The sequence below is a fragment of the Oryzias melastigma genome, linkage group LG7, assembly GCF_002922805.2.
Source record: "Oryzias melastigma strain HK-1 linkage group LG7, ASM292280v2, whole genome shotgun sequence".
In the NCBI taxonomy this organism is placed as follows: domain Eukaryota; kingdom Metazoa; phylum Chordata; class Actinopteri; order Beloniformes; family Adrianichthyidae; genus Oryzias; species Oryzias melastigma.
The window spans coordinates 5200926-5215359 of NC_050518.1; the positions used below are offsets into that span (position 1 = coordinate 5200926).

The window sequence follows — 14434 nt, forward strand, 5'->3', positions numbered from 1 at the left end:
GAAAGATTAAGAAAATGAGTGCTTTTAATAGTGCTGCTTCTTCCTCACATTCATCCCTTTTTAAAAAACTAGATCTCTGCAGTCTGTTTTACTTGAGAATATTTCTTTTTTATCTGAAAATTACAGCTTAGTTATAAAGCTGGCACAAGCCAGTGACCCTGCGCTCAACTCTCATATTAAAGCTCATTTAGCCCAGGCTTTATTTGGGATAATTCCTCTCCCTGCTATCAGCCATTTTCCTGTGGATTGCCAGGAGAAGGGGTGTTGTGAAAGACTCTGGCAGCAGTCTGGCCGTGGTCACCTTCAAAGCACAAGCCTCCTCCGTCTCCAGCTCATTGGCATATTGCTAAATTCTTGAATGGCTTTCACTGTCTTCTCTTCCTCTTTTGTTTTTTTTTTTTTCCTCCCTTCTGCCTCATCCTCGTGTTCTCGCCTTGTTTTACTCCCTCTCATTCTGTGTCAGTGCCTTGTGGAGCACTGCAGAGCCCCTGGCTGATGCAATTCCTGCTGTTTTCTTTGCTAGTGTGAGAAGGGAGCGACCTGGAGCCAAAACCCTTCATGCAAAGTGCTCCTGTGGGAGGCTCTAAGGACTAGTCTTTCAATCTCTGTCACTATCTGTCTGCATACAATAGTGAGGATGCATGTATTAAAGATCCTAATCTCCATGGTGGATGGTATAATTAAAGCTTAGAGAAGGAAATTAGCTGTCTCGTCCTTCCTTTTAATCTGTCTAATGTAGTTGTCCATGTGGATGAAGAAAAAAATACCATATTTCTAGTGTCAGATTAAATTTTACCTTTACTGGTTGAATTAAAGTCCCACTTCAAACATAAATTTGATCTATTGTAAAAATGTTCCTAGTTTTCTTTTATGTATGATTAGGCCGTTTTTAGCCAAAATCGGAAAAAACCCGTCGTTTTCTAGGACACAGTTTCTCCAGAGAAGTAGTAGTTCAATAAAATTCGCCTCTAAATTGTGGGCGGGACTGTTGGTGCAATGTAAGCCTGCCCCTACTTCCCATCATCCCTTTATTTACACACTCTCCCTCTAGCTTACAGATAACGATAGTTATCATGAAATAACTTTTTCTCGACAGTAAATGAGTTTATTGCAATAGAATTTTATTTTGAAGGGTCCAAAAAACAGTAAATATTTCAATCTAAATAACTTAATAAAGATTACAAATTTCTCTTATGAGCCACAGACTGTTCAAATTTGACAAATATAGTTATTTCATTTATTTCGTGATTATATATCTGTATCGCACAATGTGAAAAAACTGTATCGTTATATAAAAAATTCCATATCGCCCAGCCCTACCGTCATAATCCCGATACAGCATTAGCCGTGCAAGAATAATGATGAGCAATATTGGAGATGTATTATTTTTAGCTCAAAGGAAAAAAGCAGAAATGCACATGGATGCATCAGAATGGAGCAGACCTTGTGGCTTGTCATTTTCTGTATCATCTTAGTCTTTTTCAAACAGTATTTTTTGCCTTCTCCTGATTCACAACGATTTGAAATACTCAGAAATGCCATTTTAAGATTAATTTTGTTTAAATGAGTCCCTCATCATGAAAAAAATGCTACAATAACATGTTAAAAATACCAAAAATAATTTTTTTGTCTGAGGGCGTCTTTAAATTTGTATTTGAGTTATCTATAGAAATATAACATGAAATGAAATTAATGTTTGACTTACAAAGTTTCATCCCTGCAGGACTGCATCTCTATGACGACAGAGGAGCCATTGTCTGGGGAAATGAAGACGGCGATGGAGGCGGATATCAGGAAAACCAGTCAGGTACGAGGCTTTCGCAACTCTCTGGAAGATTTGTATTTTGTTGAGTTAGAGGCCTCCCAGCTTTCTGTTTGATATGTAAGGTGGTAAGGTCTTTGTGTCTGTGCCAATAATTTAACATCTTGGAGCAGCAGCTTACATCTTCAAAGGCTTCTGTGAAGGAAGTCTGGTGATTTGTTATTTTCTGGAACAAATGCCTAATACCTCTTGAGACCTAGTTTTTTTTTTTAATATTAACATTCACTCACTTAAGAGTTTTCTTTTCCCAGGTTCAAGATGACCACGGGGAGTTGGATGATAGTTCAGAGAAGACCCCCAGCAAAGCCTCCAAATCCCCCCAGAAAACCACTAAACGGCTTAAGACTGTGCCCGTCAAAGTCACTCTACTCGATGGCTCAGAGTATAACACAGCAGTTGAGGTACGCACCTTTTTTTCTGAAAAATGTGAACATTTAATAAAACAGAAAGTAGCAGAATTACTAAGACTCCTAAAATGACTGCAGCAGAGATGTTTATTTTGATCCAAATGTTTAAAAAATGTGAAATCATGCAGGAAAAAGAAGCAGATTACACTTTTGTCTCGGTTTAAAACGTAAACATCTATGATGTAGTATTTGCAGCATAATGAGGCAGAGTAAACTGAGAGGAAACTCTTGATCTTCTGTGTCTGTTTCTCTCAGTTTCAGTTCTCACATCTTTATTTATTACACAGCTTGCCTGAGCCACCTTTAGTCTGAAGAAACCTTAGAGATAAATAAATAAAGTTTCCAACTTTCCAAAATGTCATTGGGTTTCTAGACCCACTTCATTCGGTTCTCAGTGATCTTTTAGAAAAAAACGAGGACCTGGCTGCAGACATCAACGTCCTGAAGCAGAAGTTCTCGACCAAACCCGTAGATCTCCATATCACAAAAAAAAACAACTTTATTTTAAGTACCGACCCTAATGCTACTTTCACAGTGATCATGGCAATTCTTGTTCAAGCGGCTCCTTTCAATAAAAAGTCTAGGTAAATGCCAGTAAACCTGCATTTTGGGCTTCTGCATTCAAAATTCTTACATTGACGTGTCGCCACACACATTTTTAGGTCTGTTCTCGAGCTCTACCTACAAACTGGGCGTTCACAGAAAGTAGTTGAACTTTTGTGTCCTTGAATATCAAACTTCTGATCTTCGACCAATCAGGGACTCAGATTTGGGAGTGACGTGAATATAGTGTCCATTACAAAACACAGAAGTACCAATTGTAGTGAACATAATCAAGGAAGGTAAATTAATCATTGCAGTTTGTGCCCGGCTGGAATTATGACACCACGGTCTTTAAATATCGGAATAGAGTTGTCAAAGACAAATAGGAAGCAAGAGTGCTTCAAGGTTTCCCACCAAACCTCTGCCAGCTGTAGGTGATGGACATGCGCTAGAAAACACTAGAAACAGAAAAAGAAGAAGAAGCCCCTCCCTGCTGCTCTGGTGTGAACTCCATGGGCTGGATGTGCGTTCCTGAAACTGCAATAAATGTGAAATACATGCCCTGTGTGAATGTAGCATAACAGTTATGGTTTTTCTGTTTTAAGCTTTAATAGAAGTTTCTATTCTGAAATTCTGGAATCTTTAGGGTTAATTTTAAGTAAGGCTAAGTTGTTTAAGTTCCTCTTCCGGTCGATTATGTCAGGCGCCATCTTGTCTGCAGCAAGTTCCATTTCGGATGAAATGGGATACAGGATGTAGACAGTCACCGTTATGTAAGCTTTGGAGACTTCAGTGAACCTGACAGATGTTTTTGGTAACATAAAAAAACGTACAATAATCTTTTAATTGTCGGACTTTTAATAAATACATGACATTTAGGAAACAATTAAATTGGAACAAATTAAACTTTTGGTCCTAAAAACTACATTTGAAGTCTAATATACTTACTGATAAATAAGTGCCAATTTTCCAACTTGACCAACTTTTCTTCCAGGGGCTGAAATGTCACAATTTTTTAGGGATAACTTTTTTTTTTTCATTTAAAAAGCATAAAAAATCCAGATTTTTTAGATTTTTTGTTGAACCGTTGAGTGGCCATAGGTCTTTCTCATGAACAAATATAAACCTAAAAGTGTTCAAAGTGTCCCCTCTGTATGCTAAAAATATCTAAATTTATGGAATAAAAGATTGGTAGTGCTCTTTTCATATTAAAGAAAAAAGCTTTTCTTATGGAAATTAGACTAAGGTTGACTTTTGGGATTCAGTCTCGAAATGCTATTGCTGTTTGTTTATATTTAGCTTCACAGATAAAAAGTATACAAAAGGGATACTGTATACTCTTAAATATTCACAAAAATGCTGGATTTTTGTGCATAAAAGACACACATTTGAGTAATTTCAAATAAGTGCATGTATTGCTAAAGAAACACACACCAGTATCTGTGCAGACCCACACATTCATACAAAGCTGTAATCTGTGATTATCACAATAAATGTACACACTAACATACATAAAGAGGATATTGCACACCTACATGTGTCCTGGTTTATGCAGAGGTGGAATTGGTACGCATGTTTTGAAACAATGTATTGATGCCTCTCTATGCACACATACTTACTGTTTCGTTTTTCTTTTTTTTTATACTTTCTTTTTACACTTTTACTTTCAAATGTGTGAAGTTTTTTCTGATTATTTGACTTCTTTTTTCCTGCTTTGTCAGACTTCCTTTGCAAAAATATTGCTGTACTTTCAAGAATTTGCTTAATTAGAAAAATATGATCGTGCACATTGCCTCCCTGGCAAAAACAAATATGCAGCTTCACACAAGACTTCTTTTGATAAGATTTTATTGAAAGGTTTTTGTAACTTTCCAGGGTTAAGATATAGGACAAATCAATCTTACTGCGCTTTTTTAAACCGTATGTCATTCCCAAATTGATTTTATGAATAAACCAGTAAGTTAGTTTTAAAGAGTATTTGCTTATTTTACTTTAGTCGATGACATTATAATTACATTACTTAACTTATTCACCTATTTAAAAAAAGTAATGTACTACTTGTCACTTTTCCTCTCAAATAGAAATTCTTTAGGGGAAAAAGCTTGCACAAACAGGATACTTTTGTGTTTCCTTTAACTTTATTTTAAAAGGATGACTTTTTTCAATTGTGTGTGATAGCACATGAAAAGGAGCATTTTTTTAAACGTTCATAATTTTGTACACTGCTGCCAATTATTTTCAGTTCTCTTAATGGTTCTTTTATAACAATTTTGGACCAAAAACATATGTTCTGTTAGTGAATATATTATATACTTTGTCTATTTGAGCCCTCCATAATAGAGGTTTATCGATTACTAAGAATACAGAACACATGTAAGCTGTAAACATGATGTTGTTTGTGGTTGAGATTCCAGCACAGATTCCAACAGTTACATAAAAAGTTTTCTATAACACCGGAGATCTACTGATATTTACAGATGACCTACTTAACTGGGAAACAGCAGCAAGAGAAAAGTATCCTCTTATTGTTCATCTTACACCTCAGCAGGTACAGATTGTGTTTCATAAACACATATTTTAGTATACTGATAGTGTTTCTTCCATTACATCTTATGGAAAAAAAAACCAAGTTAAACGCAATGTAATCATGTTTCTTTGTGAAATCGAATAATTTCAGAGGTAGAGTTCCAGCATCCTGCTCTGATCAGGGAATTGATTAAGTCAAATGTGTAAAATTCCAATATTTTAAAAGTGAAGGAAAAAAAAATATTGATTTTTATCCCTAGATGTAGCTGGGGAAAGCTGCGCAGCTCCATTCTCATTAAGACAAGGAGGTGATGAAGTGAAGCAGGAGAGACAGACTCTAGTGGAGGGTAGACCCAAATAAGCAGAACCCAGCTGTTAGAAATGGTGCTGCTTTGTATTGTTGCAATGCTTTGAGCTCCCACTGCTTTTCACTTCATCAAATTTCACATATGTGCATTTAACGTGTGCATATGTATTACAAACACTCTCAATTTTACAAAAAAAAACATTAAGGAATAAAAGGATTGTTTTTCTTCTTCTATATAGCTTTAACCATTCTCCAACAAAATGTTATCATGTAATCAATTGTAAGTAGTTTAATCTAAGTTAGGAGAATCATGCTTAGGTCTATAGATTTCATTTATTTGCATATTGGCTGACAGGCTGCAGGGAAATGACCCGTTTGCCTTTCATCTTCAGTCATTTCCCTTCTTTTGCTTTTATGACTTTGTCACCCACATGACCTCACATAGAAAATGAGCATCAGGCACATTTATTTTTCTTTAGGTTAGCCTGTATTATTTGTGCTACACACACACACACACACACCAGTCTGTTCTTAGGTCATCTGGGAAGTGACGCTCAAAGTAGTGCGCTCTGACAGAAAATCCATACAGCTGACCGATGAGCTCTTATGTTTGTCCACGTAGAAAATAAATTGTCAGACGGGAAGATGATGAAGAAGAAAAGATGAACAGTGGAAAAAGGTGAAGAGAAGGTGGAAATAAGGAGTACCTGCTAGTATTGCGAAATGGTAAATCTTGATGTTTATGTTGGACCAAAAGCAAGGATGAATGTAATGAAATAAATGGGTTAATTAGGATCGTAGTGTCCACTGACCGATCTGGATACAATGATTGAAAACCAGCAATGAAGCAACCTGGACCGGCCATCAATATCTGGCTCTTGACTTCATAGATATTGACTGAAGTTGGTGCATTTACTGTTTCCAGTCTTTAATCAAGAGCTACGCTGTTGTGAAGAAACTCCACCACATACTTAGAGTACTTTACTACTTTATAGCTCTCTCAGAAAAGCTTAGTTAAAAAAGTAATATTTATGGGAAAATCCGAAAAAAACAAAGCAATATTTTTTTGTATGGTAGTCCGAATTTAATAATTAAACTATCAGAACTAGTATTTTGTTTATTAACAAACTCCACTGAAATCAGGTTTTTGGTGTTGTTAATATGTTCTTGTAGCATTTTCTCATGGTGGAGTACATGTATGCAAGAATTTAGAAAAAAAGCTGCAATTCTTCTCAGTATTTACTTATTGAAATGGAGAAGAGAAAAAAAGCACCGTTTAAAAAAGCTCAAATTTGTGACGCAGCAACTAAAACTGTTAAATGTTTCTCTGCCTCCACTTGCAGACAAATACATCCATTAATTTCTTCATTTTATGTTAGCTTGGGGTTGTGAGGGAATGTATCCTAGCGGGAATGAGTGTAAACAAAAAAATCATGGGACATCAGGTGAGGTTTACTTCTGCACCAAATGTCCTACCCACAACTTTGAGGCAAATTTCTTATTAATTTGCAGAAAAAAAATCATAAAAAATGGCTAAGACATTTTTTTTATTGTGGCTAAAAATGTCATTATAATTATTAAAAGACCACTGGGAACAATTTTACAATAGATAATATATTTGGATTGGAACTTTAACTTGTTATTGTTTCTTTTCTACAACACTTTATAATTAGATTCCTTAACAAGCTGTATTAACACATTAATAAAAATAATTAATGTGGTTAGAGGTTGCTGGTAAGATATTTACTAGCACAAAAATCTGAATAAGGTTTATCAATACGCTTAGTAAGATTCATTAACATCTAAAGTGATAAAATTCTGTACAAAGACAATATAAATAAACTTCATATAACCTTAAAAAAGGTATTTTTATATTGAGGGTTTTGCAGCACCTAATCTAAAGTGTTACCTTCTTGTCTGATATTTTAAGAAGATTAAGCATACAATTGCATTTCTGTGTATTTCTTTATTCCAATTGTTGTGAATCAGGAGCAGATGAAAAGAAAATGCAGTTTGAAAAATAATTAATGTCTGATGTAGAAAATACACTAGAAAGGGCAACAAGCTCTCTGTTCTCAACAACGATGAATGGGGGGGTGCAGAGTTGCTCCTGCTTCACTCCTGCCCACAACTCCGCTCTGGAGAAACTATGTCCTATAAGTGACACAGGTTTTGTATATTTACTTAAAACATCAAAATCATAGTTAAAAGAATACTGGGAACATTTTTAAAATGGATCAAACGATGACTGGAGTGAGACTATAAGGCTGTTTTAAAATATTTATCTTTCCATTTAAATTATAACCTTGTTTGTATAATTTTTTTTGTTTGATAAGTGATGAATAATCTGTAAATTGTACCAAGCTACCATATTATTGGATTACTAACTCCATATTATGGCATTTTGTGTCATTTGACTTAATAAAAGACCTTTATTTCTTTACTGTCTAGCAGCAAATCTGGATGATTTACAACTCTTTTGCTGTTTTGTTGCATTCCTAAAGTTACTCTGTCTTACAGAATCTATGCAGTTCTACTTCTACATCCACATAGCTGTAGTTGATTGGATTTCATTTGTCCTAGGCCACCCATTCAGCCTTTCAGCCTGTACTCATTTAGTTTGCATGGTTGAGGTATTATCGACTGCGGAGTTGTGGAATTGCTCCAAACTGCTGCAGACACAATCACAGACCTGGTGGCTGAAATATGATTGAATAGATGTGACAAAAACAGTTTTGTCAATGCGGGCACCTTCTGAGTTGTGACTTGCATTTTCTATATGTAACTACATCCTATGCAGTAAATATGCTTTTAAATGAGCATCATTTTTAGGATTTGTTGGGCAGCCAAATCTATTATATCATACATATATGCAGATGTGTTTACTATATATTTTCACGTTCTTTATCACAGCGCTGCCAATTTCTCTCACCGAAGCTAAATAAAGGTCTCTGATGGCCTTCTGGTAAGCAGAGATGGGGAAATCAAGAGGGCATACACACATACAGCAGGGACTTATTAGTTCTGTTTCCATGGCAACAGCTGCTTGGTTGCTTTGTCACCATAAGAGCCAGGTCTCTCCAGGAGATAAATCTTGTGTGTGTGTGCGTGTGTGTTCCCCTCACACAAAGGATTTCAGCCTTGAAGGGTTGGGTGGAAAATAGGTGTGGCCTGTTGAAACACCCGCAGATGCAAAGTGCTGCTCCTGTCCTTTTATAGGCATGAAGATTGTTTAGGCTCCTCCCCTCAATGAGGAGGACAAGCAGGCATAAAGCATCTCTCAAACTCACTTGGATTGTAAAAAACAGCAGAAAAATGAAACACAAATAAAACATCATGATGGATTTATATTTTTTGTTCTTCTACAACAAACCAAATAAAGTCTAAAGACTAAAAGCTTCATAAATGGTTACGACTAAAGTCCTGCGCTTTTTCTCTCTTATTCTAAGTGTATTTTGTGTCTTTTTGTGTGTCAGAAATTTGCAAAGGGTCAAACCCTGCTGGACATGGTGTGCGGCCATCTGAACCTGCTGGAGAGGGACTACTTTGGTCTGAATTTTGTGGATACAGACAACTCCAAGGTGAGATGTACAGAAACACACACACACACACAAAAAAAACGGGGCTTCACATTTAGAGCCGCTCATTCCTAAAATTTGATGACTGACTGTTTTATCCATCTGCAAACAGCAAGTCCACGCTGCAGACTACATGCTGCATGCATGTGCCGCATGGCAGCAGATAAAGCTTTACCCGTGCTCTAAAAAATCCTTATTATCTTATGTACAGAGTAAAAGAGAAGTCAACGCTCTTTCTAGAGTTAAGAATACCTTTTTGTCTTTTATGGAACATTTTTAAAGAAATGTTTTTGGTTTGATGTTGAGGTAAGTTTTTCTTTCTTTTTTTGTCCAAAGTTTAAAACTGGTTTAATTTTTAAACAACTTTTTGCTTTGATGACACTCAGGCTTTGTATAAAACTTGGGATTTTAGTTCTTCCATCTTTAAAGCTTCACATTCCTTTACTCGTTTTAGAGTTCAGTGGTCACATGGTAGAGTGTCCACCCTGAGGTTTGGAGGTCAAAGGTTCAAATCCATGATTTGATCTTACCAAAGATTCTTCAAATTGGACCCAACCCCTCCCCGCTTGACATTCAACAGATAAGAATTGTTTTTTTAGTTAAAATATCAAACTGTTCCAGTGCGCAGCTGTGTCTGCAGTTCACTGCTCCCACAGGGAAAGAGTCAAATGTAAAGAGGACATTTTTAACACCCAGTTGTGTTAAAACTGACTGGACTTAAACTTTAGTTTAGTTTCTTTTGTAAAATCCTGTCTGTAAATTTGTGAATTTATTGTTAATTTTTAATGTAAAATTTTTAAAAATATTGATAATTTTATACGTGACTGCCATATAAAAATGTAACATTTCAAAAAACTTAAAAATCACAATACTGAAACATGGTAACCATTTCTACATACTTTACATAAAAAAATACACAAATAACAGAGAAAACAGTTGAACTCATTGATAGTTGATTTTATTTTGTTTATTTAAGTAATTTTGTTCCATTTTAATGTCAGAGATTCTCATGTCATCATCCTACCACCTCCGTGCTTAACATCTAATATGAAAAAAAGTTCTAAAAGATTGAGTTTTCATGATATCAAGCATTTATGATTTGGTCTGAAAAAGAAATATTTTTAAATTCTAGAAGTAATGTTAAGATTTACTTTTACCGCCTTAAGGCTTAAGGTCTTAAGCTTCAGAGAGATGGAATTTCTTTATTATTTGTTGTGTTTTTATGTAGCTGCTGAGGTTTTTGTTGTCTATTTCATTCTTGCTTGAGATTATACCAAACCTTTTAAATCATGAGATTATGGGCTTTTTATAAATGTTAGATCTTTTAAAAACATATCATGATTTAGAAACCTCAAAAAGGTTCTAACTTTCTCTGTTTGTCTTTGTCAGAATTGGTTAGATCCGTCCAAAGAGATTAAGAAGCAAATTCGAGGTTGGTGACATGCATAAAGACATAATCAGCACAAAAACATTTCTTTCATAGACATAACGTATAAATAAATGTTGTTTTGATCATTTGTCTACAGTTGGTTACTGGAGTTTGGGTTTTTCTGTCAAATTCTACCCTCCAGACCCTTCTGTGCTCATTGAAGACATCACGAGGTAGGTCTGATTAATGAAATAAATGTGTCGTTTTTACCTTGAATATGTCTTGTAGGAGGGGCCTCTGCTTGTTCTGAAGCAATGATCAAAAAAATGGTTGTCAAATTCTGAAATGATAAACCATTTTTGGTTAAATTCTGTTTTAGTTAAGATGCCAAATTCAGAATCAACTGCTCTAAAACAAATGTTATTACTAATGCATGGGGATGGTATATCTCTTGTAAATTATACATTTCAAAGCTGTGAGTTTTGTTCTCAGTGTAGAGGCACACATATAACTTCATACGGAGTGGAATTTATTTATAAATCAAAGGATTAAAACACCTTTTTTTAACAGTTTTGTTAACATTATTAAAACAGCAGTTATTTTAGCTGAGATGCTACTACTTAGGAAAGCTTTTTGCTGCTGACCCTCTGTAGCTCCGCCCCTGCTCAAACTGATTATTTAAACAAGGATGAAAAAACAAAATTTTTAAAAAGTGTTGTAAACGTTTTATTTCTTACTTTACTATGGTCTTTTTTTCTTGGCAAAGTTTGAATGTTTTTTTTTCTCCAAACTAGTACTTTTCTCAGTTTTTCCCATCTCCACCACCTCACCCCCACTGCGTCTTGTATTCTAGGTACTATTTGTGCCTGCAGCTGAGGGATGACATCCTGTCCGGCCGTCTCCCCTGCTCATTTGTCACTCATGCCCTTTTGGGCTCCTACACAGTCCAAGCTGAACTCGGGGACTATGACCCTGAGGAACACGGCCCAGACTATGTCAGTGAATTTCATTTTGCACCCAATCAGACGCGCGAGTTGGAGGAGAGAGTAATGGAGCTGCATCGCAACTACAGGTCAGAGAAAGCGATGAGAGTGCCACAAAGTTTTTTGATCTATTAGTGCTTCTGATGGAGAATTGTTTTTATACTTTCTCCTGTTTCCTTTTGCAGAGGGATGAGTCCTGCAGAAGCAGAGATGAACTTTCTTGAAAATGCCAAGAAGCTTTCAATGTATGGAGTGGACCTGCATCACGCTAAGGTGATAAAACTCATTCCTCTTTGTATTGGCTTCCTTCTGACGGCACTAAAGCTTCTTGAAACTGTTATACTCTCCAGGATTCAGAAGGAATCGATATAATGCTCGGTGTGAGCGCCAATGGGCTGCTTATCTACCGTGACCGCCTCAGGATCAATCGATTTGCATGGCCCAAAATTCTCAAGATATCATACAAAAGAAGCAACTTCTACATCAAGATCCGCCCTGGAGAGGTAAATATTTTTCCTTTTCTTATCTCTGCTTTTCCCCTCAGAATACTGCATGTTGAGGCTTATAAAGAAGCTGCAGCCACTCGAGCAGAGCTGAGACAAGTGGATTAAAGGGTCATTGAGAAACCAGATCCCCTCAGATTTCTATTTCATGGCTTCATGGATGTTTAATTTACATCATTACTTCTCTGAACTCGTTCTAAACAACATCTATTATCTTTCCATCATCTGATGCAAATGTTGCTTCAGCTGCAAAGCAAAGTGACATCTGCCATGCTTTATATTTTTTGTTCGGTTTTATCTTGAAACCAATTTGTTTTCCTCGTTTCACTCAATAACCGCTTGAAGTTTCTAGTTTTCCTTGCACATTTTAAAGCCACGTTGTGCTTATACTAATTCTCTGCCTCATGAAAGTTGTGTGATTTTTCACCATTTTGTCTAAGAAATTATCATCAGTTAACTTCATATGAACTTAACAATAAATAAAATCATTGTGACAGATTTTTTTTTTTTTTGAAAGACCCACTCCAATGAAAATCTTGTATTCACATGTTCTTGTTGCATTTTTCTCATAATGGAGGATGAATATAAAATAATTTAAGACTAAAATGCATTTTTGAGTTTTTCTTTATTCAAATCGTGATGAATCAGATGCAGATGAAAAAAAGCGTTCTTTTGTGCAACTGAAATTGGCAGGCTAAAGTATCCATTCTGATGCATCCACTTGCAGACAAATAGATTCATGAACCTCTTCATTTTCCTCGTCTGAACTGGGATCTGGCTCAAAACTGTACAACTGATATTGATTTACACATTTTTGGACTGCTGATGAGAGCTAGAGGTTGTGAGGAACTGTAAGCTAATTAGGGGTGTGTATTGACAGTAGTCCAACAATCTCTCTTTACGCATTCAAATTCCTAGACTGGGGTTGAGGTTTTAAATGTCTGTGACACTTTCAGAGTAGCTAAGACATTGTAATTTTTCAGAAAAACAAACTATTTTCTTGTTGCTGCAGAGCAAGCACAATTCACTCTGCTACCATACTTCAACTTTCGCAGCACTTGGTTCTACCACTGTCTTTTTCCTCTTCACCTCCTCCACCTTCACTCCTTCCCCTCACCACTCAGTACGAACAGTTTGAGAGCACCATAGGCTTCAAGCTGCCCAACCACCGGGCCTCCAAGCGATTGTGGAAGGTCTGCATTGAACACCACACCTTTTTCAGGTAGGACTGAACACTTATAGACGGCACACACGCTCTCTGCACCATCCGTTGGGCTTATGCATGGACTGTTACCACTCTGCATGGTGGACTCACACGCTGTTTGGTGACATTTCCTTGGTAAACACTGCAGTTTTGTGCACTTTCATTTAAAAGTAGAGCTGCTCTGATCAGCATTTTTAAGTAGAAATATCAATACTGAATGTTTAACAGACCCAATCTTCCACCGGGCGATGAGTGGTTCTTATGCTGCACACGTCTTTGGTTCTAATGAAAGCGGCTATAATTAACTCATTTTTAACAGCAGTTGACCTATACCTTCTAAGGCCTTTTTACAAGAGGCAACGGAGTACTCTCTGAGAGTTATGACCATCCACTATTTGACCAAATTTGCTGAATAAAAGTGTCTCCTCATTCTTTACTTTTGAACTCTCCTGGGTGATCTGAATGATAAAAACAGGCTAATAAGCTTCATTGGACTACTTTGCTTTTTTTCATTTTAAACGTCATAATTAAAACATTATGGGTTATAATTGCATAATTAACCAAATAGTGATAAAAGTGTCTTTTTTACTAAATGCATTTTTTTCACACCACAAGTTGCTGACATTTTCCGGATAATCAAACACTTTCAGAGGCGGTTTAACATTTAGAGTTTTGCTCTAAAGCGTGTAAACAGTAATATTACTCTTGCTGCAGTGCATATAAACAAGCTATTTGGAAAATGAACTTCAACAGAAAATGTTTCCATCCAGACATTTGTCTTTTTTGTTTACAAGTTTTGGCCCACTACTCGCTTGAGTCCTACAAGTATAAAAGATCTCACAAATAGTCTGTGGATCAAATACATGAAGATTGAGATAAAGGAAAGGACAGCCGAACCCTATGATTTTCAAAGTAAACTTCAAGTAGTAATTCTCGTAAGATAAATTGATTGATAAATATAATTGATTCCAGACAATCAATCAATTAAAAACACTACAAACACAATACAATAGAAGATGCCGTGCCAAGAGTACACAAAACAATCATAAAAGTCTCAATAAAAAGACAGTTATAGAATTTTACAAAAAATTATAATTACAATTTAATAATTTTTACTTCGTTTCTGTTACATACTCAATGCAGACATAGGAAAGCTGCTAGTAATCATTAAATGTAAAAATGTTGTCTACTA

At 36.0% G+C, this 14434-nt stretch overlaps 1 protein-coding gene across 5 annotated transcripts in view; it reads left to right on the top strand.

The window, feature by feature from the left end:
- si:dkey-178k16.1 (band 4.1-like protein 1) overlaps positions 1-14434 on the top strand; it is a 57554-nt gene that overhangs the window by 19614 nt on the left and 23506 nt on the right. For all 5 annotated transcript variants that reach the window (XM_024292777.2, XM_036212663.1, XM_036212661.1 and 2 more), the window contains exons 2-10: positions 1724-1807; positions 2074-2223; positions 9082-9186; positions 10573-10615; positions 10710-10785; positions 11406-11624; positions 11721-11808; positions 11886-12038; positions 13163-13260. In XM_024292777.2, coding sequence (XP_024148545.1) covers positions 1736-1807; positions 2074-2223; positions 9082-9186; positions 10573-10615; positions 10710-10785; positions 11406-11624; positions 11721-11808; positions 11886-12038; positions 13163-13260 — 1004 coding nt within the window. In that variant the 5' untranslated portion in view covers positions 1724-1735. The remainder of the gene's footprint in view (positions 1-1723; positions 1808-2073; positions 2224-9081; positions 9187-10572; positions 10616-10709; positions 10786-11405; positions 11625-11720; positions 11809-11885; positions 12039-13162; positions 13261-14434) is intronic.